At 44.5% G+C, this 25,066-nt stretch overlaps 3 protein-coding genes and 1 long non-coding RNA gene across 7 annotated transcripts in view; 1 reads left to right on the top strand and 3 right to left on the bottom strand.

Moving 5' to 3' along the window:
* LOC139129666 (uncharacterized) overlaps positions 1–25,066 on the top strand; it is a 396,232-nt gene that overhangs the window by 46,013 nt on the left and 325,153 nt on the right. The gene's annotated exons all lie outside the window — the stretch shown is intronic.
* Positions 278–2,270, bottom strand: LOC139129661 (scavenger receptor class F member 1-like). The gene is made up of 2 exons (XM_070695334.1): positions 2,135–2,270; positions 278–1,563 (listed from the first exon to the last, which is right to left on the bottom strand). Exons 1-2 carry the CDS (start codon positions 2,166–2,168, stop codon positions 278–280), a joined length of 1,320 nt encoding a protein of 439 aa, XP_070551435.1. The 5' UTR covers positions 2,169–2,270.
* LOC139129655 (uncharacterized) overlaps positions 2,303–25,066 on the bottom strand; it is a 103,022-nt gene continuing 80,258 nt past the window's right edge. For all 4 annotated transcript variants that reach the window (XM_070695326.1, XM_070695328.1, XM_070695327.1 and 1 more), the window contains 5 exons: positions 6,469–11,625; positions 4,417–5,598; positions 4,007–4,228; positions 2,853–3,540; positions 2,303–2,445 (listed from right to left, as the gene is read on the bottom strand). In XM_070695326.1, coding sequence (XP_070551427.1) covers positions 2,936–3,540; positions 4,007–4,228; positions 4,417–5,598; positions 6,469–11,625 — 7,166 coding nt within the window. In that variant the 3' untranslated portion in view covers positions 2,303–2,445; positions 2,853–2,935. The remainder of the gene's footprint in view (positions 2,446–2,852; positions 3,541–4,006; positions 4,229–4,416; positions 5,599–6,468; positions 11,626–25,066) is intronic.
* On the bottom strand, positions 11,619–24,853 carry LOC139129656 (multiple epidermal growth factor-like domains protein 6). The gene is made up of 11 exons (XM_070695330.1): positions 24,643–24,853; positions 24,205–24,309; positions 23,695–23,839; positions 21,051–21,265; positions 19,982–20,199; positions 19,322–19,429; positions 18,726–18,879; positions 17,895–17,994; positions 17,309–17,475; positions 16,562–16,777; positions 11,619–16,124 (listed from the first exon to the last, which is right to left on the bottom strand). The coding sequence occupies exons 1-11, from the start codon at positions 24,827–24,829 to the stop codon at positions 11,683–11,685; spliced, it is 6,057 nt and encodes a 2,018-aa protein (XP_070551431.1). The 5' UTR covers positions 24,830–24,853; the 3' UTR covers positions 11,619–11,682.

Below are 25,066 nucleotides of genomic sequence, written 5' to 3'. Positions count from 1 at the left end.
TGTCCAAGCATGTTGTTGAACGTATCTTCTGGACAGTTGGCGCAATCATCAGGAGATTTAGCTTTTATCAGATTTCCATATTTTCCAGTTGGGCATGGTGTTGGGCTTCCTGAACCCACGGGGCAGTAATAGCCGATAGGGCATGGGTATGTTGTCGGATCTCCAGTGCCTTCAGGGCAGTAGTAACCCTCCCAGCAGATGGAGCACTCATATCTCTCAGTATGGTTACCATAGGTACCAGCCGGGCATATGCGACAAGACTCTTCCTGGCTTGACCTCAGTCCAGAATGTGGCATCGCCATGTATCCAAGCGGACATTCCAGAGGCACTTCACTTCCACAGGGCAGTACTTGGGAAAGAAGCATCTGGTGTAGCTGCTGGATCCTAATGGGCAGTAGTAGCCACCGGGACAGTCTGGTGGAACACCGGTAACTCCCTCGCAGTACGCCCCGGGACGGCAGACGACTTCAAGCGAAGCACCCTCTGGACACTCATATGTAGGTCTACAGGGGATACCATGTACATTTATGGTGTCGTTTGGACAATAGTATCCTGGAGTACAGAGAGGGCAGTCTTCATTACTCCTCCTCCCAGTCTCAGTACTCATCCGACCTCCAGTGCACGGCTCAGGGTATGGAGTTGCTCTTTCGCAGTAGTGGCCGACCGGGCAAGGATTCTGGTTGAAGGTAACCATGCCTGTATCATTACACCAATAGCCAGCTCGGCAGGGATAGCAGTCGCCTTCACTAGCAGCACCTGGTGTATTACGATACGTATACAGAGGACATTCCTCTGGTGGCATCCCCTCCTCACAGTAGTAACCAACAGGGCATTCATATTCCACTGGATCCCCTTGCAAGCAGTGGCTACCTGCTGGGCACGGTCGGCAGTCTGATAACTGACTTGCACCAGTTGTGTTCCTGATCGTGTGGTTTGGACATGCGATGGGATCTTCAATGCCCACTGGACAGTAGTGACCGGCTGGGCAAGGCCCTGCACACTGAGTGTTTGGCGTACATGGGTCTTGGTCTGGATTGGCTGGAGGTGGGTCACCTGCAGGAGTGTACTCATAACTTCCTGACAGACAAAAGTAACCACCAGCACAGGCATCCATGATGTAGCCACCTCTGCAATATGCTCCTGAGATACAAGGCTGACACTCCCCTTCACTGGCCAGGCCAGTCTCATTGTCGTACGTGAACGTGCCATTTGGACATGGTATAGGGTACATGGTTGCCTCTGGACAGTAGTGATATGGTGGACAGGGCTGTGGGTCTGGTTCCAAGGCACTCTCACAGTAAAATCCTGCCTGACAAGGTATACAATCTGTTCTTCCTTCATTGGGTTGGTACGTTCCAGTATCACACGGATATGGTTCCACAGTTCCTTCCAGACAGTAGTGGCCTTTGGGACACTTCAGATCGCCTGGTTGTGGTGATGAGACTGAACGATTTGCCGGGCAGTAATACCCGGGATCACAAAGGCCAGTGGGTTCAGTGTTGCCATAGCCTTCGCAATAGTGACCACCAGTGCAGGGCTCACACTGATGTATTCCGGTTGCTCCTGATGAACACAGAACAGAACACAGGTGCAATGGTGAATGATACAGTCTACTAGGAAATACATAACAACATATAAGGCAACATCCATACTGCCTAGTTCCAAATATTAAAATTCAGTAAATTGTCGATAGGATTCAAACTCGCAAAAGTTCGGGACCCAGTCACCTAGAAAAGCATCAAAGTCAAAACTGCTTGTCTAAATCCCAACCTTTAAAACAGGGTGGTTCAATAACCGAGCTAAATCATTACAATTTTTCTGCTTTTCTGCGACCCCCTCCACAAACTCAAGAATTCATGAAACACCTGCACACACACACTCGTTATCACATATTACACGCATAGTGTTATCAGAGTAACGAATGAATGAATGCATAGCTTAACTGGGTCTAAGACAGCTTTGAGTGTTTGCTACTTGTAGTTTTTGATGTAACACTACCCTTTTTTTAAAGTCTATGTATGACAAAATGACTGTACAAATAGTGCACCAGTATTGACGATATTTAACACAATGCATGCCTTACAGAGGATGAACTAATGATGGCATTTTCAACACAGAGAAGCTGACACTATACCTGTTGAGTTTCTCATTGTTCCTGGTGGACACATTGCTGGAGCCGGGGTTCCCTCATCACAGTAGTAACCCGCAGGGCACAGGCCGTTTTGTGGGTAATCCAAGGTTGCAACAGGAATAGAGTTTTTGGCACCTCCTTGACAATAATAGCCTGCCGTACACGGTCCAGTGGGTAACTGTTCCCAACACCGGAGCAGTAAGTACCAGGGCTGCAGTCTGTGCACTGGTCTTCAGAACTGAGTGATGTGATGTTGTTGAATGTACCTTCTGGACACGGAACAGGGCTTGCAATTCCCTCGACACAGTAATGGCCTGGGGAATAAAATTCAAATCTATTATTGCCATGCCCTGCTATGACACAATTTACAAAACGGAGTTATAAAATTTTGATAAAACTTTCAATGAAGAAACTAAAAAACTCTCTTCTGGAGTACAAAAACAAATTATATAAAATTTACCAATATTTGAAATTCTCGATGACTGCTGTCACAGAATTAACTCTATTGGGAAAAATTCATAAAAGTCAGACAAAAACTTAAACATCCATTGGTTCAAAAGGAGTGCACATAGCCAGCAGAGCAAAAAAAACATCACAATAACTTTGGAGGCTGGATATCTGTCCCCAAGACACATACTTTTATGTATTAAATCTCAAGCCAAGATGTTATTTGTTTCACAGCACAGGAATTAGCAAATATTTAAAAATAGTGTTTACTTACCAGACATGCAAGGTTCGGGAGAAGTCATATTCATTACTGGACACATGTAACCACTTGGACATACTGAGCAATTTCCCTGGGCTTCACTTGGGTTGTATGTACCAACAGGGCAGCCAAGATGGAAGAGTGCGCCAGCTGGACAGTAGTAGCCCTGCAGGACAGACATATCCCATTGATGGATCCGTTGGTGTTGGGGTGGTACTTCCACCGGTGCAAACATAGCCTGGGTCACAGAGTGGTGCGTCATCAACCTTGACAAAGCCTTGGATGTTACAGTATCTGCCCGGTCTGCAATCCTCGCACCCATCAGGCCCTGTGACTTTGGTATTCACGGAGAAGGTGCCGATTGGACACGGCTCTGGATAAACAGTGCCATTGACACAGTAGTAACCACGCGGACAGATGTCATTCCCAGTGAAGCTGGAATTGTTTCCAGGGTCGACACTGTCATCCACTGGTGTGGGCGATGAAGCTCCTCCTGTGCAGTAGTAACCAGCAAAGCATTCCCCGGTTGGTGCTGTAAGTGCCGGGGTTTCACAGTAATACCCTGCTGTGCAGGCTGTGCAATTGTCAACATGCCACAGGTAGTTGTCTGCACTGAATGTACCTGCTGGGCAAGGTTTGGCTTCACCGATTGAAGTGCTTGGAGGGCAGTAGTATCCAGCTGGACAAGGTACTGCAGCTGTGCCTGTGAATTGGAAGTTGGAGACAAACTTGTTTACTGATGGCTCTAGGCTTCTCCTTACTACACTGGCTACATTTACTGAATCTATATAACTGGAGGAGTATACCGGTATACCGGTATACCAAGTGTGTGCAGGCTATGTAAATAAATAAGCACTATAACCATGAAATGTGTGATAAGCAGGGAGAGCTTGATAAACTCCCGATATACTGTTAGGTACATATCAGAGTATTGTAAGCAATTTGTGAAAAAAAAACAACTGACATTTTCGACAAGTTACATCAATAAATTAAACTGCAACACATTCTGAGAAGCTGAAAATGACAAAGTACCAAAAAACTGGTATTTGTTCTGAATTTCTCATGAAGAGATCTTCCTTCCGAAAATTATTATGGTACGGTATATAATAACACAAATCTCTTGAAATGTTTAATATCCATAATTTGATTCACAGTTGTCATGTACTAACCATTAAGAGGATCGCAGAAAAAGCCTGCTGGACAAGTTCCACATTCACTCTGTCCACTATGCGGTTGGAATGTACCATTGGGACACTGCAGAGGCTCCCATGACCCTGTCGGGCAGTAGAAACCTGCTGGACAGAGAGTTGCCACCGGAGTCTTTGATGTTTGACCTCCTGGGCAGTAGTAGCCGGCTTGACAGTCATCATCAGGTGCAGTATTAGCAAAACCTGGGGAATAATGATAATACAAAATTACTGTCCCAACGCTGGCCGTGTACCCTGAGGACAAAAGTTGTCAAAGGAAATTGAAAACCTCTATTACACGTTATAATTACACAAAATGTGAATCATATGAATAAAGTGGCATCTCATCCAAATGGCATTTTCAGTATTTGATAGCATGGAAAAAAGATTACCTTCGCAGTATTTGCCAGCCTGACATGTGATGCAATCAGTTACATTCCTATTGCCTTCTGATCCACTGTAAGTACCTGGTGGGCAAGCAACAGGCATGTCTGTGCCTTCGTTGCAGTAATGACCAGCTGGACATATGTACTGATCCGGTGTTGAGCTGGTGTGGTTGCAGTAGTAGCCAGCGTAGCAATAGCCAGTCGGATAAGCTAATCCAGGAGTGGCACAGTACATGCCGGGGATACAGGACTCCGGAGCATCAGATCCAACGGGACAGTAGTGTCCGGGCGGACAGAGTCCTCCAACGCTGAGAGTAAAGTCTGGACAAACGCAGTCGTACATTGGGTGGCAAGTATCATTGGGGTACACATAGCTCAGTGGTGTTGGCAATGGCACTGTGATACCAACATCGAACGGCCTCTGCATATCAGAACCTCCCGAGCAGTAGAAACCTTCATCACAGAGCCCAGATGGATACTCAAGTCCGCTGTGTTCACAGTACATACCTGGTGGGCAGTACTGGCAGTTGGTGTCATTATGTTGTCCTGTGGCATTATTGTATGTTCCCTCCGGACAGGGATACTGGTCAGCATATTCAGTACCTGCAGGGCAGTAGTGACCGACTGGGCAGTCTGAGGGAGTGACAGTGGCATTTTCACAATACTTCCCTGATGGACAAATCTTGCAGCTTGCCATACCATCTAATGGCGCGTAAGAACCAGGTTGACATGCTCTAGGATGAGTTGAGCCCTGTGGACACTCATGTCCGACAGGACATAGTCCTCCTTCTCCAGTGAAGTCATCGTTTTGTGGTGCCGACACGTTGACGCCATGTACACAGTAGTAGCCCTCATCGCAGTCTCCACTCACAGCATCCAGACCTGCTTGGTCACAGAAACTACCTCCCGAACATTCTGTACACTCAGAAGCACTGGCCAGCCCCTCTGATGGTCCATAGGTACCTTCTGGACATGGTTGCAGCTCATATGCAGTACCAGATGGACAGTAATAACCAGCCTCACATGGAATAGGATAGTCACCATTGATGCAGTAATAACCAGCTGGGCACTCTAAACACTCAACGGCATTGGTGGTGTTCATGTAGGTACCGTTTGCACAGCGTACTGGAATTTCTGTTCCAGTGGGGCAATAATGACCAATGGGACAAACATCACCAGTTACACCATCTGTTCAGAAGGAAATAAATTAAAAAAGGCAATTTTATCAAATACTGTCATAATTTAACATGAAATTAACTACAGATCAACCTTTCACTAACCTCCCATACTATATGCTTAAAGGACAAGTCGGCCATGCTTCATGAATTTCGTTTGATAGGAGATACTACTTATATTGTTTGACATGTTGAAAGATACTGAATGAATGGGTGACCATGCATAGATTCGACCCTGGTTTTAGACACGATACATGAAACCATGGCGAAAATGAATTAATGGTCATTACCATTAATTCATTTTCAAGATGGTTTCAGTTAATTTGTCTAAAACAAGGGTGGAATATATGCATGGTCACCCATTCATTCAATATCTTTCAACATGTCAAGCAATACAAGCAGTATCTTGCATTGAACAAAACTCATGAAAAATGGTCGACTTTGTCCCTTAATCTAGCTGATTCTCCTGTTTTATCTTTATCTGAGTCATGTTTCATTGATCACATGTATGCATATATTCTCAATATATTCAGTTTATCACTTTGTTCAGGAAGACTACTGCTGACTGTAGTTGCATTACCTGTTTTATATGGCATCTCTTACAGAAGCAAATCCCATTCCTTAGAAAGTGTTATATACTTAGTAATTATGAAATCACTATGAAATTAACTATGGTATCTTCAACTATGAAATCTAAAATACTGCCCTCTGTAAATAAGGTAAATCGCCACTGAAATTGCTGATGTAGCTTGTCTGTGGTTGCTGTTAAGTAGCATTTCAATAAGTAATATTCTTAACAATATGTGAAGAACTTTCTTCAATTCTTGGTCACGTGTTATTAGACTATTTTATACCATGATATAGCAAAGAATCGCAGACTTACCAGTTGGTGTTGCTTCATATGCTCCTTCACTACAGTAGAAACCAGCATCACACTGTGCTGTCACATTGGCTTGTCCTGGCAATAAACAGTAATATCCACCATCACAGGCGATACAATCACCAACATCATTCTGTTGTTCGAGCGGTTGGTAATAGCCTCTATCACAAGGTACAGGGGTTGGCGTACCCGCCGGGCAGTAGTGTCCAACTGGGCAGAGATAGCCATAGGACTCGTTCACTGGATTTGCAGTCACTGCCCCTAACTGGCAGTAATGGCCACCGATGCATTCGTCAAACGGCTCAGTCAGACCTGTGGTTGGACAGTAGTGGCCTGGATCACAGAGCGGGCAATCAGTCTCAGCTGCCAGACCAGTGGTGTTACCATATCTGCCAGTTGGGCAGTCAACTCCGGCCACTGATCCCACTTCACAGAAGTGGCCAATGGGACAAATGTCTCCAGTTGCTCCATCAGTTGGTGTTGGGGTTTCAGCTCTTCTTGTACAGTAATGACCAGCATGGCACTGATCTTTGGGAGCGGTCATGCCTTCCTCATCACAGTAGTACCCAGCAGTGCAGTTTGTACACTCGGCCTTACTTGCCAGGTTGGTCTTATTGGAGAAGGTACCAATGTCACATTTAAACTGTTCAGCGTACTCTGTTCCCTCTGGGCAATAATGTCCTGGTATACAATCCATGGGTACGATTATGCCAGTGACGTTTCCCAACTCATGAGGATCACAGTAGGAACCGGCTGGGCATGGATCACAGGTGGCTTGGCCCGCAATTGGCTGGTATTCTCCTCGTGGACATAACATTGGTTGAGAACTTCCAAGAGGGCAATGGAATCCTTGTGGACATGTAAACTCGGTGGGCGTGTTGGTGTTCTGGCCACCGGGACAATAGAAACCAGGATCACATGGTCCAGTGGGTTCTGAAAGATGTTCTCCCTCACAATACTGGCCAGGAGTGCATGAGAGACAATTGGCTAACTCTGTGTTGCGTGTGGTGTTGGAGAATGTTCCGTTTGGACAGGCTGCAGGTACCGAGGTTCCAACTTCGCAGTAGTGTCCTACTGGACATTCGGCTGTCGGGGGATCGGGTCTGCTGTTTCCTCCAGAACAATAGTATCCAGCAGAGCACTCACCTTTGGGTTCAGAGAGCTCATAGTCATCACAATACCAACCACCAGTACATGCAACGGGGTGTGACGAAGCTTCTGGGCAGTAGTGGCCTGGTGGGCATCTATTACCAGTGTAGTCAATGTTGGGGCACGTACACATTGAAATGTCAGTGGCATTACCAAGCGGAAGAGGTTTAGCAGACCATGAACCTCCCGTACAGAACCATCCTTCACTGCAGTTTCCAGTCGGTTTCTCTAATCCTTCTCCCTCGCAATATTCACCTGGTGGACACAGCTCGCATGATGTGCTATTCTGCTGGTTTTCAAGGCTGTTGTATGTTCCTTCTGGACATGGATGTTCTTCTCCATACTCAGTGCCTGGTGGGCAGTAATGTCCAACAGGGCAGAGGTAGATGTACGGGTCACTGGTATTGCCTTGACAGTAGTATCCAGCAGGGCACTGACTGCATGCGTTTTGTTGAGGAATCTTAGAAAATGTACCTGCTGGGCAGGGTATTGGTGTAGGTGTATTGCCAGGGCAGTACGTTCCAGGTGGACACACACCACCTTCTCCTTTGTGGCCATCTGAGTCAGCAGGCGTACTGGTATCTACACCCATTTCACAATAGTGGCCAGCTGCACACGGTCCATCAGTGGTAGATGATCCTGGAGTATCGCAGTATCGTCCTCCTGTGCAGGGAGTGCAATCAGATTCTTCAATTAGACCAGTATTGGCTCCATAGGTACCTGTGGGGCAAGGTTGGTAGTCATAGCCCGTTCCCTCTGGGCAGAAGTAGCCTTGAGGGCATGGGTCAGCTCTGTCACTTTGTATACAGTAATAACCTTCTGGGCATATGTCGCACTCAGCAGCACCAGTATGGTTCATGAAGGTACCATTTCCACATTGAATTGGCCAGGGTGATCCCTCAGGGCAGTAGTGTCCGTCCCAACAGATGTCGCCAGTAATGCCATCCAGCGGAGCGCTTGTGTTGGCCCCTCTGATACAATAGAAACCTTCTTGGCACACACCTGTGACATTGGTCTTACCAGGTGATTCACAGTAGTAGCCAGCTGAACAAGCAGTGCAGTCATTTACATCTCCCATACCGCCAATCTCAAGGAAAGTGCCAGAAGGGCATGGAATGGGGTAATTTGTTCCATTTGGACAGTAATGTCCGGGAAAGCACAAATCTCCGTATGGTTCACTGACAGGGGCTGCTTCTTCTGATCCAATTATGCAGTAGTGGCCTGCCCAGCATGTTCCCGATTCCTTGGTGAGACCAATTTGACTGCAGTGATACCCTGGTGTACAGTCAGTGCATTCAGAAGCATTCCTAAGACCCGGCTGATTGCTGAAGGTGCCAACAGGACATCCAACACCAGTAACACTTCCTGATTCACAGTACTTTCCTGCAGGGCATATGTTTCCAGTGCTTCCATCCGTGGGAGTTGAGTCATTTGCTCCCCTTAGACAATAATATCCCGCTGTGCAATCGCCATTGGGTAGGATGTTGCCTTCGCCTTGGCAGTACATTCCTGGCTCGCAAGGAGTGCATTGAGAATCTGAGTACAGACCGGTCACATTACTGAAAGTACCCTCTGGGCAGAGGTATTCTCTGTCATGTCTTGTGCCCTCCACACAGTAAGATCCTGGAGGACAAACAGTAGGTACAACCACTCCTCTGTAGCTTCTATAGCGGCCACTGAAATTGCCACTCAGTGTCATATTTTCAGCATCGAGCACTTCATAATCTCCAAAGGCAGTGCAGAAGAATCCTTGTGGGCAGATGTCACAGTTGGACCTCTTCCAGTGAGGTTGGTAATAACCACTAGGGCATCCAGTTTGGTTCCAGCTACCTTCAAAGCAGAAGTGTCCCGGACTGCAGCCAAGATCGACAGGCTGTGAGGTGTCCTGACCTCCAGGACAGAAAAAGCCAGCTTCACAGGGGCCATTTGGAGCCGACAGACCATACTCTTCACAGTAGTAGCCTGGTGTGCAGCGTTCACAATCTGTTATGTTAACATTGCCACGCTGTCCTGAGAATGTGCCAGGTGGGCAAGGCTCTTCCACATCAGTTCCTTCAGGACAGTAATGACCTGAACTGCATTCCACTGGGTCTTGGACAATGGAGCTGCCATTGCAGAAGTATCCAGCACGACACGGGCCACTCGGTGCATCCAAACCAGTAAGCTCACAATACTGTCCTGCAGGGCATGGTGTTGGAAGACCAGATCCTTCGGGGCAATAAGTGCCTGGGTAGCATATGCCTCCGGTTTCATTCATTGAATAAATCGGACACTCTGACACAGTATATGAATCTGAGCTATTGACAAATGGATGAGGTTTACTTGTGTATGCACCACGCGTACAGTACCAGCCCGGTGCACAATCTCCTGTTGGTACGTCTAAACCATCTCCTTCACAATATTTGCCAAACTGACAAGGCAAACAATCAAAAGCATCATTTCCTAGACTCCTGTTGTTGTATGTACCCGCAGGGCACGGGTACTGTGTCGGGTATTCAGTTGATTGTGGACAGTAGAACCCTCTCAAGCATGGCGTGTTCAAATACGTTGTGAAATTTGCAAGGCAGTAGTAGCCAGCTGGACAGTCTTCACATTCAGACTGAATGATGCGGTCGTTATAGGTGCCTGCTGGACAGCCAATCGGATATGCAGAGCCTAGTGGACAGTAGGTACCTTCTGTGCAGGGTCCACCGTATCCAGTGTTGTTATTGTAAGGAGATGGCGTGTCAACACCTAGCTCACAGTAATAGCCTTCAGCACAAGGGCCTGTTGTATTCACAGCGCCAGTTTCACTGCAATAGTAGCCTGGATCACACTGAGTACACTCACTGGCATCTTCCAACATTTCAACAGGACCGTAGGTGCCAGTCGGACAGGATCCCCAGTTAAAACCAGTTCCTTGAGGACAAAAGCGCCCTTTAGGGCATGGATCTGCTCTATCTTTATTGACACAATAGTACCTTGAAGGACAGATATCACATGCATCAGCAGTGGTATGGTTCATGTAGTACCCATCTGCACAAGGTATCGGTGTACTACTTCCTACAACACAATATGAACCTGCTGGGCATTTATCACCTGTGACACCATCCAATGGCGTACTTGTGTTAGCTCTGCTGATACAATAAAACCCAGGTGCACATTGTGCAGTGACATTGGTTTGGCCTTGGCTGTCGCAATAGTATCCACCTGTGCAATCTAAACAATCAGATAGCTCATCCTGGCCTGTGTCTGGCAAGTAGGTTCCAATTGGACACTCTACTGGATCAGCTGTGCCTTCTGGGCAGTAACGGCCTGCAGGGCAGATATCCCCATAACTTTCTGCAGTTGGATTTGGGTCAATTGCTCCCAGAGTACAGTAATATCTAGGTAAGCAAGGACCCGTCGGTGCAGTTAGGCCCTCTGTCTGGCAATAAAATCCAGGTGTACACTGCCTGCACTCGGTGACATTTTCAAGTCCAGTCTCATTACTGAATCTTCCTTGAGGACATTTTATGCCCTGATCTGATCCTTTGGGACAGTAGTATCCTGGTAGACATTCATATCCTGTAGCACCATCTGTTGGTCTGGAGGTGTTGGAGCCGGAGACACACACATAACCCGCATCACACAGATCAGCATACTCAGTAAGCCCTTGGCTGTCACAGTATGTTCCTCCAGGGCACGGCTGACACTGATCATGCCTTTCCAGATTCGTGACATTGCTGAAGTGACCCTCTAAGCATGGGTACTGATGTTTGCCTTCAGTCGCTTGCGGGCAGTAATACCCTGCAACGCAATCAGTTGGAATCACAACGCCATGACTGGAGACGCCATAGAATACCGCAGCTTCAACTGCATCACAGTAGTATCCAGGTGGGCAAGACTTGCAGCTTGGTTGCCCTTCCTCATCTTGGTACTCTCCTGATGGGCAAGGTTCAGGACTTGGGCTGCCAGTTGGGCACCTATGACCTGTCGTACAGTTGTATTCTGCAGGAGTGGGTGAGCTCTGACCTGCTGGACAGTAGTATCCTTGTGAGCAATCATCTGTTGGCTCTGTGTTGCCATTGCCCTGACAATACTTTCCTGCTACGCAGTCCAAGCAATCGCTCTCTTGGATGTTGCCTGAGGTGTTGGAGTAAGTTCCGCCGGACAAGGCGTCGGTGTAGCTGATCCTTTGATACAAAAATGCCCCGGTGGACACAAACCATGTGCTGGGTCTGGCAATGACTCTCCACCATCACAGTAGTAACCTTCATCACATTCTCCATTCGGTTCAGCTCTGCCCCATTCTCTGCAGTACATTCCTTCATCGCATTCAACAGGGTAGGACGCGCCACCTTCGCAGTAGGTGCCAGGCCAGCATCTCCCGCCTGTGTAGTTCACCAGAGGACAGGTACACTCTGATATATCTGTGGCGTTGCTGAAGGGCAAAGGTTTGCTGGTATAAGATCCACCAGTGCAGTACCAACCTTCGCTGCAATTACCTGTTGGTTGTTCAAGGCCATCATTTTCGCAATATTGACCAGGAGGACACTCTAGGCAGTCGTCTAAGCTGTTGCTGCCATTTACAGGATTGTAGGTTCCCATGGGACAAGGATATTCCCTGTCATATGTTGTACCTGGTGGGCAATAGTGTCCAGTTGGGCAGATTGTTTCTGTGTGTGTTGTTGCATTTTCCAAGCAGTAGTACCCCTGTGGGCATTGCTGGCACACAGCTTGGCCTGGCAGTTCATTATAGGATCCACTGGGACATCCGATTGGATCAGGCGACCCTTCCGGGCAATAGTGACCTGGAGGGCAGATGGCACCGTCACCTGTATGACCTCCATTTGGCTCTTCCATATTAACGCCATACCTGCAATAGTATCCTGGTGAACAGTTTCCAGTGACGTTAGAGCTACCTGGGTCTTTACAATACTTTCCACCATCGCACTGCAGACACTGGCTTTCTGAGTAAATTCCATAGATTGGATTATACGTACCAGATGGACAAAGCCCAAGATCTGCACCAGTCCGTTCGGGGCAGAAGTTACCTGGCGGACACAAATCTGCTCTATCTCGATTCACGCAGTAGTGTCCAGCAGGACAGTCGTAGCATGCAGAAGCCATTGAATGGTTCATAAATGTGCCGTTTGGACAGAAAGTATGGCCTGGTGATCCTGCTTCACAGTAAGAGCCTGGTGGACATATATCACCAGTGACTCCATCTCTTGGTGCTGGTGAACTTGCTCCTCCCATACAGTAGAAACCTTCATAGCATAAGCCAGACTCATCAGACAGACCTGTTCCATTGCAGAATTTGCCGGGAGAACATTGCAAGCAATCAGACTCATTCGACCTTGCAATGTATGGTTGGTAGGTACCTGCATCACATGGTGTAGGTTGTGAACTGCCTTCTGGGCAGAAGTTTCCTGAGGGGCAGATATCACCATAAGATTCATTGACCGGGTTGGGGTTTATTGCTCTGAGCTGACAGTAATACCCTTCTATGCAGCTTCCGTTGGGTGCAGTCAGACCTGGCTGAAGACAATACATTCCTGGATAGCAATCAGTACAGTCTGCTTCGCTTGGGAGTTTGTCACTGTCTCCAAATGTTCCTTTTGGACAGAGAGAGTACCATGAGGACCCAGACTCACAGTACGTTCCTTGTGGGCATGGACCGCCTGTAGCATCGGCAGGATCTGGTGTTGGTGTCGTTGCATACAATACACAATAGTACCCGGCTGCACAAAGTCCTGTGGGTTGAGTGATATTCTCAGCTTCACAGTAGAACCCTTCAGGGCATGCCCTGCATTCACTTTCACTTTCGAGGTTTGTAGTATTGCTGTAGGTACTGACAGGGCAGGGGAACTGGCGGGCTGTTTCGGTGCCATTCAGGCAGTAGAACCCGGCAGGACAATCCTTGGGTGTGACGACTCCATGCGATGGTGCTGAGACACCGCTCTGCTGCTCATCAATTGCTTCATTTTGGTCACAATACATTCCTGCTGGACATTCAATACAAGTGCCTTGACCTACGGAAGGTTGGTAGAATCCTGATGGACAGGCACTTTGGTCTGGACTTCCAACTGGACATGCATGGCCTGCTAGACATTGATTACCGACTGGTTGTGCAGCAGTAGATCCTTCTGGACAGAACCAACCTTCATCACAGTCTCCATTCGGTAGATCTCTTCCCCAGCCTGTACAATATTGACCTGCCGTGCATGGAATGCAGTCATTCTTGTAGTGGTTGGCGTATCTGTCACTAAAAGTGCCAGGCTCACATGCAATGGGATACGCGCTGCCCTGAGGACAATAGTGTCCTTGAGGGCAAATATCACCAGTGGTTTCATTCACAGGATTGGGCAAGATGGTGCTGCCATTACAGTAGTATCCAGCCATGCAAAGACCACTTTCTGTTGCAAGTTCATCAGTCAGACAATAGTATCCTGGTGTGCATGGAATCGGTGCTGATGACCCGGCTGGGCAGAAGGTACCAGCTTGACACATTCCACCAGTGCTCTGCGCTGGACAGTGGCAATCATCCCCCGTGTCGTTGCCAAGTGTTGTTGGCTTTTCTTTCCACGCACCTAGAGAACAGTACCAGCCTGGTGCACAGAAGCCTGCTGGGTTAGCCATCCCCTGGTATGGGCAATACATTCCCGGAGGACAAAGCTCACAATCATCCACACTTTCACCTCTGGTTCTGTTGTTGTACGTACCATTATTGCAGGGGTACTGCACATCGAATTCTGTGTTCAAAGGACAGAAGTGTCCCATTGGGCACTCAGTGATGTTACGACTGCCTTCAACACAGTGGTACCCAGCGGGACAGTCAAGGCATTGACTCTGTGCTTCAATTGGATTGTATGTGCCGGCTACACAAGCTACGGGAATGCTGCTTCCGGATTCACAGTATGTTCCCGGTGGACATGGACCCCCACTGCTGGACGTCGCACTTGGTCTTGAACTGTTTGATCCAAGAGTACAGTAGAAACCCTCCTCACACAAACCAGTGGGATACTCCAAACCAGATATTTCACAATAATGTCCTTCCAGACAATCCTGACACTCTTCTTCGCCAACTATTCCAGTCCTGTTGTTAAATGTCGATGGAGGACATGGCTCAGGTTCTCCAGTGCCTTGTTGGCAGTAAAAGCCAGCGGGGCAGATGCCAGCATCACCTCTGGATAAGGAGCTAGGTGTTTGGGAGTCAGAACCACTTCTGCAATAATATCCGGCATCACAAGGTCCAGTCTCTGCAGTGCTATTCAACTGACTACAGTAGAAACCGGCGGTGCACTGCGTACACATAGTTTCATTCGCTAGGCCCGTTTGGGAACTGAATGTTCCAAGTGGACAGGATTGCCACACATGTCCGGTGCCTTCCTGACAGTAGTATCCGGCAGGGCAGTCTTGCGGGTTGGAGCCTGTGATACAATAATGTCCTGGAGTGCATGGTAGGCATTCTTCATTCAGAGTTGTATCTGTGAATGTGCCTGGTTCACACGGAATAGGATCACTAGATCCTGCAGGGCAGTAGTGTCCTACTGGACAGACGTCTCCAGTTACGCCATCTGTTGGTGTGGGTGTCGAAGCATTCCCTCTGCAGTAGTACTTTGCGCTACAATTACCAGCCGTCACATCCATGCCATACTGTGGACAATATTCACCAGGAGTACACGCCAGACACTCATCTTCAGATCTCAATCCTTGTGTGGGGTTGTATGTGCCTGGTGGGCACAACCAAGAGCTGTTGGAACCAGCTGGGCAAAAGGCCCCTGTAGGACAGATGTCTCCCGTGACACCATCTAGTGGAGTTGACATGTAGGCACCGCTGATGCAATAGTAACCAGCCGTGCACTCTCCCGAGGGCGCTGACAGACCTTCATGACCACAGTAGAAACCACCTGGACAGGGGAAGCAGTCGCTGTCAGATTCAAGGTGTGTGACATCACTGTACGTGCCATTCGGACATGGATACTGATATGCATACTGTGTACCAAGCGGGCAATAATGTCCCACGGGACATGGCTGAGGATTTTGAACACCATGGGCACAGTAAGTGTCATTCTGTATTGTTGCATCGCAGTAAAACCCAGCTCTGCATGTCTTGCAGTATGACTGGCCCCACTCATCTTGGTACTCTCCAGATGCGCAAGGACTCTCCTCTGGGCTACCAGCATCGCAATAGTGACCAGGTGAGCATCTGAACTCTTCAGGCCGACTGACATTTTGACCCTTTGGACAATAATAACCAGCGTCACAGACTCCAGTGGGTTCAGACAAGCCATTGTCTCCACAGTAATGGCCGGGCAGACAAGCCAGACAGTCTGAAAGCTCTGTGTTGCCTGTTGCATTGGAGAAGTGGCCTGCAGGACACGCTACCGGATCAACAATTCCCTGTGGACAGTAGTGACCGGTTGGACAGGTATCTCCAGTGGTACCGTCTGTTGGATTTCGTACACTGGCTCCAGATACACAGTAATGACCAGCATCACATTCTCCCGTTACATTGGCTAATCCAGACTGTTCACAATAATGACCTGCATTTTGATGAAAATGAATAAAAATAAATTAGCATTTAAATAAACATGAAGCAAATCACTAATAGTTCAAATATCTCCATATTATCAACAACCACTAATCAAACAGATTGAGATCACCCATTTTTTTTTAAATCTTACAATCTGACTGAAAAAATATTTCTTGATCAAACAAAGTCTCGAGGTCACAAGATGGAGAAGGTTGTATTGTCCTCAATACTTTCATATACCTGAATCACAGGAAAAGGTGCCCAAATCTCATAGTTGACACTGTTCACAAGCGGAAATTCCAATACAAAAGGCTCATCAAATAAGGGCTTTGCATGCTTATGAAACCATCTAATCTTCATTTGTGTGCACATGCATGCCTGAATGTTCAATAAATTCAATGATATAATCTAAAGTGAAGATTTATGGACATTTGAGCGGAAACCAACCTGGAAGGCATGGTGTGGGCTCACTGGATCCAATAGGACAGAATTCTCCCGGTTCACATTGTCCGCCCGTTGAATTACTCGGGCAGTAGCAGTTAATGGTGATGTTGCTGAAGCCATAGTCAGTGGGTTGGTCAGACCAAGCACCGCGGATACAATACCAGCCAGCAGAGCAGCTACCAGTGGATGTGTCAAGTCCAGCGGTTGCACAGTATTCACCTAATGATTTAACAATACATACGCTGAGTCATAATCGATAGATACTATAATTCTTTCAACTGTACCGATTGTGCATATTCGGTTCTCAGTCACCATTTTGTACCAACTTACACATTATCTGATACACCACAGTTACTTTTGCTCAAAAGACTGCCAAAATTAAACACACCCCTAATGGTAAGTCAAAAGGACCAGTTCTTGATCATAAGATTTATTAGAAAGCAAATTATTGCAAGAAATCATTTAATTTCTAACTGTAAACAAAAGCACTGTCAAGTTTATCAAATGGTGTATATGAGGCAGATGACATAAAACAAAACAACTGACAGTTTAATCCCAGTGCCTCAACATTTCTCCTTGTTGTAACTTTCACTATTGCCTCCTTTTAATTTTGCCCTTCACTGGCTGTCAAGGCATAACAGAACAACAAGCAAGTGACAACTGGAAGACAATATTCAAAATATTGTGTTAATTTTGCGTTTTCTCAATGGGGCAATGACGACAATAAATTGACCATGAATGTCACTATACCTGGTGGGCAGGGTTTGCAGTCATCAATGCTCTGTTTGCCTTCAAAGTCATTGTATGTTCCTGCTGGACATGGGTACTGTGTGCTGTACTGTGTTGAGGCTGGACAGTAGTGTCCAGCGGGACACACCGTGGACAGATACGTTGTAGCATTGGCAGGACACCAATACCTGCAAATACAGCAAGACCATTAGAATTTTCAATAGATATTTTGATTATTGTGTACAATCTGTATGAACTCTGAAAGAGTTAAAGAATACTAGTATATGTTGGAGGGTGCCATGTTCCATGTGTGCAAAAATCTCATACCACTTTTTAACAGGACACTGCTGAGCATACGTTTGACTGCAAACTCAGTAAATCATAAGTTTTCATGCTTGAGATTGAAGCATCACTATTTCTTTGCAGTATTTATGGCAAAAAAGCTGAGAACAATGCTATTGCCATTCGAAAATGCATTAACTACGAAAATCTGGATTTTAATTGTGTTATAACTTGTATAAATTAATGAGGTTTTATTTTTGGATTTAATTGTGTTATAACTTGTGCAAATAAATCAGGTTTCACTTTTTTGTGTGTGAACACATACCCTGGTTCACATGGCAAGCACTCCACTTGTCCTTCCAATGAGTTGTATGTTCCTGGCAAACATCCCAGTGGAAAAGATGTACCATTGGGACAGAAGTGACCTGTATAGGAAGAAAGAAGTAGATCAGTAATAAATTACTGTATATTTATTCATTCATCACTAGCATGAACACAGCCAAAGCTGTGAGTCTTACCCACATAATGCTGACTTTGGCAATAGCTGAACATAACTATTCAAACAGAATTTTAACACCTATGATGTGAAGTACACAAGTTCGACTTAAGCATAGACAAATTTTGCTGTTGCCACTCATGGGTGAATATGTTTCATCTATCTCGTATTAAACACAGAAGTTCCTCATTTGTATATGCTGCTAAATCACTTGCTGCAAACATAAGAGACAGTGGATGACTACATGTCAGGAACAGAAATTATCAAAACTTCCTTTGGTTGAAATTTTGAAGTATTTTCTGCAGCTTTTGTTCTCTTTGTAAATTACACTTTTGTATGAACTCCGAACATTCCGCTGAGATACGTAGCGTTCAAAGTGTCATTACTAACTGTACATATGCAATGTCAAATTTAATTGTTGACAAATAAATTCTAGTATCCATTTACAAAAAAAATATTAAACATTGTACACACAGCATTGTGGTTGTACGGGTAATATATTGTACTTCAATATATTTTGGCAGAAGACTAGGGAAATGAATCAGGTTCATGGAACAAAAATAATGAAATATTAGAGAATTACAGTTACTTCAAGTACAACAGTATGAATAGCAGTCCTGAAAACCTCCTTCTACCACACTGTTTCTTATAGACACTTACCTGCAGGGCAGGGTCCACCAGTTTCATCCTCGGTAGGGTTGTTGGGATCTCTGGCACCTCGCAAGCAGTAGAAACCCCCATAGCAATCACCAGTTGGTTGTGTCAGGCCTTCACTTCCACAGTACTTGCCATATAAACATGATGTACATTCAGTCTGGTGAACAAGAAACGAGATCAAAGACATATTACAATATTGGCAAATTATAAAGGAACAAATTTCAATCTATAGTCAAATGTTTTGACATTCAAGAACGATCTGCTTTCCAAATTCCAAAGACATAGCACAGTGTGGGAAATGGCGACATACTTCCCCCAAAATTTGGGACATTAAAATAAAACTGTTTGAAACAAGATAATTACACATTCAGGAAAATCATGAAAAATCATATTTCCATTTAAGTGTTACCAAAGTACAAACGGTTGCACAAGACTTCCTTACACATGAAGAAAAAATTGAACTTCAAAAGCGCAAACCTCCATTCTGGGAACCAAATTGTTCATACTTAGTAATATTGAAATTCTACTTGTTCTGAAAAATTGCTAGCACCGGAGAACTACTGCTAATGCAGACAGACAGACCTAAAGCGAGACCTTACCTCATTGGTCAGTTTGGTATTATTACTGAAGGTGCCACGTTTACAACCTTCAGGCGTGGATGTACCCAGTGTACAGTAATGTCCCTCGGGACAAATACCAGCAGTACCTATAATAAGAAATACACATAATATTTACTTAGGCTAGTATTCCATGTTGAAGGGGAAAAAAAATCAAAATTACAGATTTAAAGTAGTCTTTGGGTGGGTCATCCTTTTTTTGTCAGAAATCAGATTGGACTAGTAGGGGAAGTGAAAGTTTATTGCAAATATGAATGAACCAAAAAAATCCATCCAAGTAAATTGAACAGAAGATGTACTTGTATCATTTTTATCTTACGGTCAGCTTTCTGTGAATGCCAATGTGACTTATCAATGCTATGTGAGACTCAGCATGTAGTGACGAATTGGTCATCACAGCTGTGAAATTTTATCAGTAAAGACAGCAATGTCCATTGCTTGAAAATTATAAAACATGCGAGTCACAATGACTGACATTGTTGTGATTTTCAAGTGATAGTGTCACCAATGTCACCATCTTTTACTGTATCAAAATATCCACATGATACTTTTTTGTTTTTGTTTCACAGTGTACAGGTTCATGTGGGAGCACGCACAGCTGTAACGAAGAACCGCTAAATAGTTCAATGTAAAATGACCTACCCTGTGTGCACCGTCTGGGGTTGGTGTATCCGACCCTTCCACACAGAAATATCCAGGATCACAGTATCCGGATGGACCTGTAGCATTGGGATGGGCACAGTACATTCCGGCAGAACAGGTCTGACATTCAGTTTCATTGGCTAGGCCATCTCTGTCACTGAACCTACCAGGTGGACAAGACTGCCACACCCAGCCTGTCCCCTCAGGACAATAGTAGCCTTGAAGCAAAAATGAAAATGTAGATACAGTATAAATGTAATGTATAAAAATACACACCACTAGAATATCACTTACTATGGGTTACTGACAAGTCACGAAAAGAATGAGACATTAAAACAGCTGGTTAATATCCCCTATGTCCTAAGAACAGACTCCATTGAGATACGGTAAGTATACCTCACTGCTTCTGCTAAGATGGTGTTATTTTATCTCTACCATACCCCTTCACATCCTAAACAGAATCCAAATTATCTAACATATACCTGTATGTTAGGTTTGCTTCACTTTTTCAAACAAATGCAATTGTTTGGAAATCCTCACAAACTTTTTTTTTAAATATTTCTCTCAATCCTGGCTATCGGTAGGTACTGAAGCTCCAACTTCAAGATAAACTTTCTAACACAACACTCTACAAGTTGGCCTTGCTCATGCTATCCTTCCTCCGCAGTACATTATATTGTACTTATCCAAAAATTCAATACCCAACCTTGGGGATAAATATTTGAACTTTCAAATTTTTATAATTCTTTCTTGATCTACCACTTGTGGGGACTCACTTTAAACCTCTTAGTGCAAGAAAAATTTTCAGTTTGGTTAGTTTGGAAAATTGAAAATTTTATTTTTTCCCATTAAGTTGACAAGGGTGGCAGCCATTTTGAATTTCAAATATAGGTAAATCTTCAGTAATTTGTTTTTCTTGTACCAAAATTTAACCCCAATTTTTATTCTTGATTTTGAAAGAATGTCGGAGTGATTCCCTTCAGGAAAGTTTACACAAAAGTTTAAGTCTTTCATTTTCAAGGCACATTACCACCTTAATTAGTGTCATAACTCACGACACAGCACTTACCAGCAGGGCATCTCTCTGGGTCTAGGCCAGTCACACAGTAGCGTGCTGCAGGACACACCAGACATTCCTCGGCATGGGTCGTTGTCATGTAAGTTCCATGATCGCATGGGACAGGACTTGTGGTTCCTTCGGGACAATAGTGGCCAGCAGTACAGGGATTACCTGTAACGCCATCAGTAGGTGTAGCTGTCTGTGCTCCGGATGAACAATAATACCTGATCACCAAAAAGAGGATATGCTCTGAGTAAGTTGCATTGAACCGCTACAAGTATCTTTGCCGATACAGCATAAATACAGCCTGGGTGTGAATCTGACCAATTCTATTATAATGGTAAATAAGAGTATACCAAAGAATTTCCATAGACTAAGTTGCCAGTACATCGTGCAACTACCGTAAAATTCCCAATTGAGGCCGCACCTCTAATTGAAGCCGCACCCTGACTTTGAAACATTGTCTTGGCTCTTGTTTGCCCATTTTGGTTTTTGAATTGTACCATAATAGAAGCCGCACCCCTTCTCTGAGCCCATCATGAAACAATGCATGCTGAAATTCATACCAGCTGGCTTGAGTCGCCATTGACTTGTGCTAATGATTGACAGGTGTCTTCTTACAGAAAAAATACCCAATAAAAAGTTCCTTTTTAACACTACTACCATTGTGCATTTTGTCATTGATAGTAACAAAAGTACAAACAATGTCCCATGTATCGGCACGTTTGTGTGTATGTTTGAACACGGCCGAAGTTTTTGTCAGTGTGGTAAACACCGCCATAGTCAATTACCTGATGCAACAATTTTGAAGCAACGGTGTTTGTGTACAAGTAAAATAGTTGAGAGATTGAGATACCATGTCTCAAATACGTAGTTTTCATTCAATACCCACGTACCCTTACCGATGCCTGACGTACAACAACACCACCTGCATCATATTGACATAATGAACTGCCTATACTGTACTGTGGCTGCTAATGACAATGGTGGGTGCATATAAGCTTGTACAGGTTCCGTTTTGATCATGAGAAAATAAAATTTGACCACAAAACAGTTCACAAAAACATGCCAGTAAAGTTACCAAAGGTCATTCACTTGCCTTTATTACACTATCCGAGTATGAGCCACCGGTTCGGCAACACAAGACAGCTGTAATCAAGGGGACCCATCTGCCATGGACGCTTAATTTATGCTAATTTTATGCACGATTTTTTCAACACCATTTGATCTTCTATCGCTTTCAAAATCGACTTACACGTCCAAAGAAATTGATTGTACAATCTCTGAATACAGAAGTGACATTTTTGTGAAATTTCAGCGTCCAAAAACCCCTAAACTTGAAGCAAAGACATCATGCATGCGCTGCAGTGCTGGTCAACATGGCCGACCTTAGTGAGACTATTCTATTAGGGGACGGGGGTCAGCAATGTCAGCGAATCAAGAAAGTACTGGGAAAAGGTGTCATTTCCTTACGATGCTGTCAAGGGAACTCCAGTTTCCCATTGTTTTAACATCTTTTAATAGTTTCCTTATTATCTAAAAGGAATTTTACCAAGTTTAACGACCAAATACACTACGTTTCTCTTTTGGAGTTACACTAGGGTAGGGGCTTTTTATGCGGGTAATTTATTCACGCAAAATTCATTGGTACTAATTTGCATAACAATAGCGATTGCCCCTGCAATGCTTGGTGAGCATTGAGAAAAATATCGAAACACAGGAAATGTACGTAATTGAAGCCGCACCATGACTTCAGTGCGTGGTCCCAGGGGTCCCTCAAAAATGTTTCTAATACAAGCCGCGGCTTCAATTGGGAATTTTACGGTATGTATTGTTTCTGAAACTGTATTCAAGTACACACTAACACAAAGATCCCTGAATCCCATAAAATTTTGTCGATTTGAAATCAATTCTGACAAATATAAAACAATTAACAGAAGGATACAAACTGTATAAACACAGTCATTGAAGAATTCAAGATTACCCTGCCCAATTGGAGCAAAGGTAAATCTAAAATGATATTCCCTTTGCTGCTTTACATATGGAAACAGATGATACAATTTGATAATATGGGCATCACGGACAGGTATTTTGACCATCAAAAATTTACTGTACTTTTAGTCTACCACTTTTGAGGGCTGTTTTGAAGTTCATGGTGTTAATGAAGATTTTGATAGCTTATTTTTGTAAACTGAACGTTTCTTTTTTCCCATGGTATTAAAGGGATACAGTTGTCGGAACTGTGCCTGTGCGAGTTTCTTGTTTACAGACAATGTATTTCATGCACGATATCAAGATGCACCTCATCATCATAGCTGCAACATTTAAATTATACGATGATAGATTATGACAGACATGTTTTAACTGTCATCAATCACCATTGTGCCTTGGATACATTGTTGCCATTGGTTGTATGGGTTCCATACGACCTTTGAGCGCAGTTCCGATGACTGTATCCCTTTAACAAAAGCATTGCAGCCATTTGAATTTCCAGTAAATTTCATTCTCTCTGGTATTAAATTTTGCATGATTACCACTGATTCTTACTCTCAATTTTCAAAGGGAGTGGTTTTACAGTTTCTTTATGGATAATGTGAGGAAAGCTTTACGACTTTCTATTTTGGGTGCGTACCACCCTGAGGCATGTTATTACCTTGGTTCACAAGGCCCTGATGGTTGTGTCAGTCCTGTACCATTGCAGTAGTATCCACCAGTACAGTTCTGACAATCAGACTCTGCTTCCAGTCCTGTACTGTCAGACCATGTACCCACTGGACACTCATCTGGTGCTGGAGTACCTGAAATACAACACAGCACAATATTGCTCAATTATGGGTTCAAATTTGGGAAATCGAAATACTCAATGTTTTGAAGAACACATAGGAATATCGGAATACAAACAGACAATTGTTCTGTCATAAGAAAGAACACAAAACAAACTATAAAAATTTGATGTTTTGTATAACACATATATGCATAGAGTTACCGGTATTTTTCATCAGAAAATGAAGTTGAGTGAAGCTAAGTATACAATCTACTGACAGAGAGCGTATGCAATTTACTGTAATAACGACATCACTCAGATGAGTTACAGACAGATAGACAGACTGACAGACAGAGAGACACAGAGACAGATTTACAAACAAACACATCCACCACTTACCAGAAATACAGTAATGCCCTTCAGGACACAGACTTCCTGTCACACCATCTGTAGGCACGGGAGTTGAAGCTCCACCCTTGCACCAAAATCCAGCATTACAGTTACCTATGCACACATGGGAATCCCGTAAATACATAGAAATAACTACAAAATTTACAAACTACTGTTAACAAGTGTCCAGCTTCAGAATTTATAGATCATAAAATTCTTCAAAATAGATACAAATTTACAAAATGCTATCATAAATTCAATTACAATATTTTGCCAGAAGGTTGAAACATAAAGATACTGGTAATGAAGCAAATATTGCAAAAATGATCCTTTAAACATCAATTCTGCCAAAACTTGGGGCAAAGTAGGGGCAGCAAGTGCCAGAGGTAGACAAATTTTTGTGTTGTCTCTGGCAGCAGTTTTTCTGGTAGCAAAATTGCATGTTACCTGACACACTACTAAGTCCAGTACCACGGCAGAATTTGCCCTCTGGGCACTGGTCACACTGACTGACGTCTTCTAGTTTGGTGGCAGTGCCATAGGTTCCGTTGGGACAACCATATTGGGTACTAAACTCTGTACCATTGGGACAGTAGAAGCCAAGCTGGCACGGATAACTGGAGTAGTCTGTCATTGGCTCGTTAGCTCTATCACAATAATAACCTGTGAAAACAAATGGAAAACATTTATAGAGTTGTGTCTACTTTTGAAATTTAGTTGCCAGATTATATGACGCAATATTATGGATAAGATGGTCCGGTTCTTTCCTCAAAGAGGGTTAGGCAGATGAGCCCCATACATAAATTTGGGGGCAGTGCCAGTACCTGCTCATTACCGTTTGGTACTAGTATTATACACAACATCAGCTACT

Source organism: Ptychodera flava, chromosome 3 (genome assembly GCF_041260155.1).
Source record: "Ptychodera flava strain L36383 chromosome 3, AS_Pfla_20210202, whole genome shotgun sequence".
Classification (NCBI taxonomy): Eukaryota; Metazoa; Hemichordata; class Enteropneusta; family Ptychoderidae; genus Ptychodera; species Ptychodera flava.
Note: the sequence above shows the minus strand (reverse complement) of the source record. Positions and strands in the feature narration are given on the sequence as shown.

What these genes read in the sequence shown, in the direction of transcription:
- LOC139129661 (XM_070695334.1), bottom strand. Translation starts at nt 2,168, where the DNA reads ATGTGTCCACCAGGAACAATGAGAAACTCAACAG. An exon ending in AACAATGAGAAACTCAACAG is followed by an intron (nt 1,564 to 2,134) that starts GTATAGTGTCAG and finishes TGTGTTCATCAG; the next exon opens with GAGCAACCGGAATACATCAG.
- LOC139129656 (XM_070695330.1), bottom strand. Translation starts at nt 24,829, where the DNA reads ATGACAGACTACTCCAGTTATCCGTGCCAGCTTGGCTTCTACTGTCCC. An exon ending in TGGACTTAGTAGTGTGTCAG is followed by an intron (nt 24,310 to 24,642) that starts GTAACATGCAAT and finishes ATGTGTGCATAG; the next exon opens with GTAACTGTAATGCTGGATTT. An exon ending in CTGCAAACCCTGCCCACCAG is followed by an intron (nt 16,778 to 17,308) that starts GTATAGTGACAT and finishes TTAAATCATTAG; the next exon opens with GTGAATACTGTGCAACCGCT.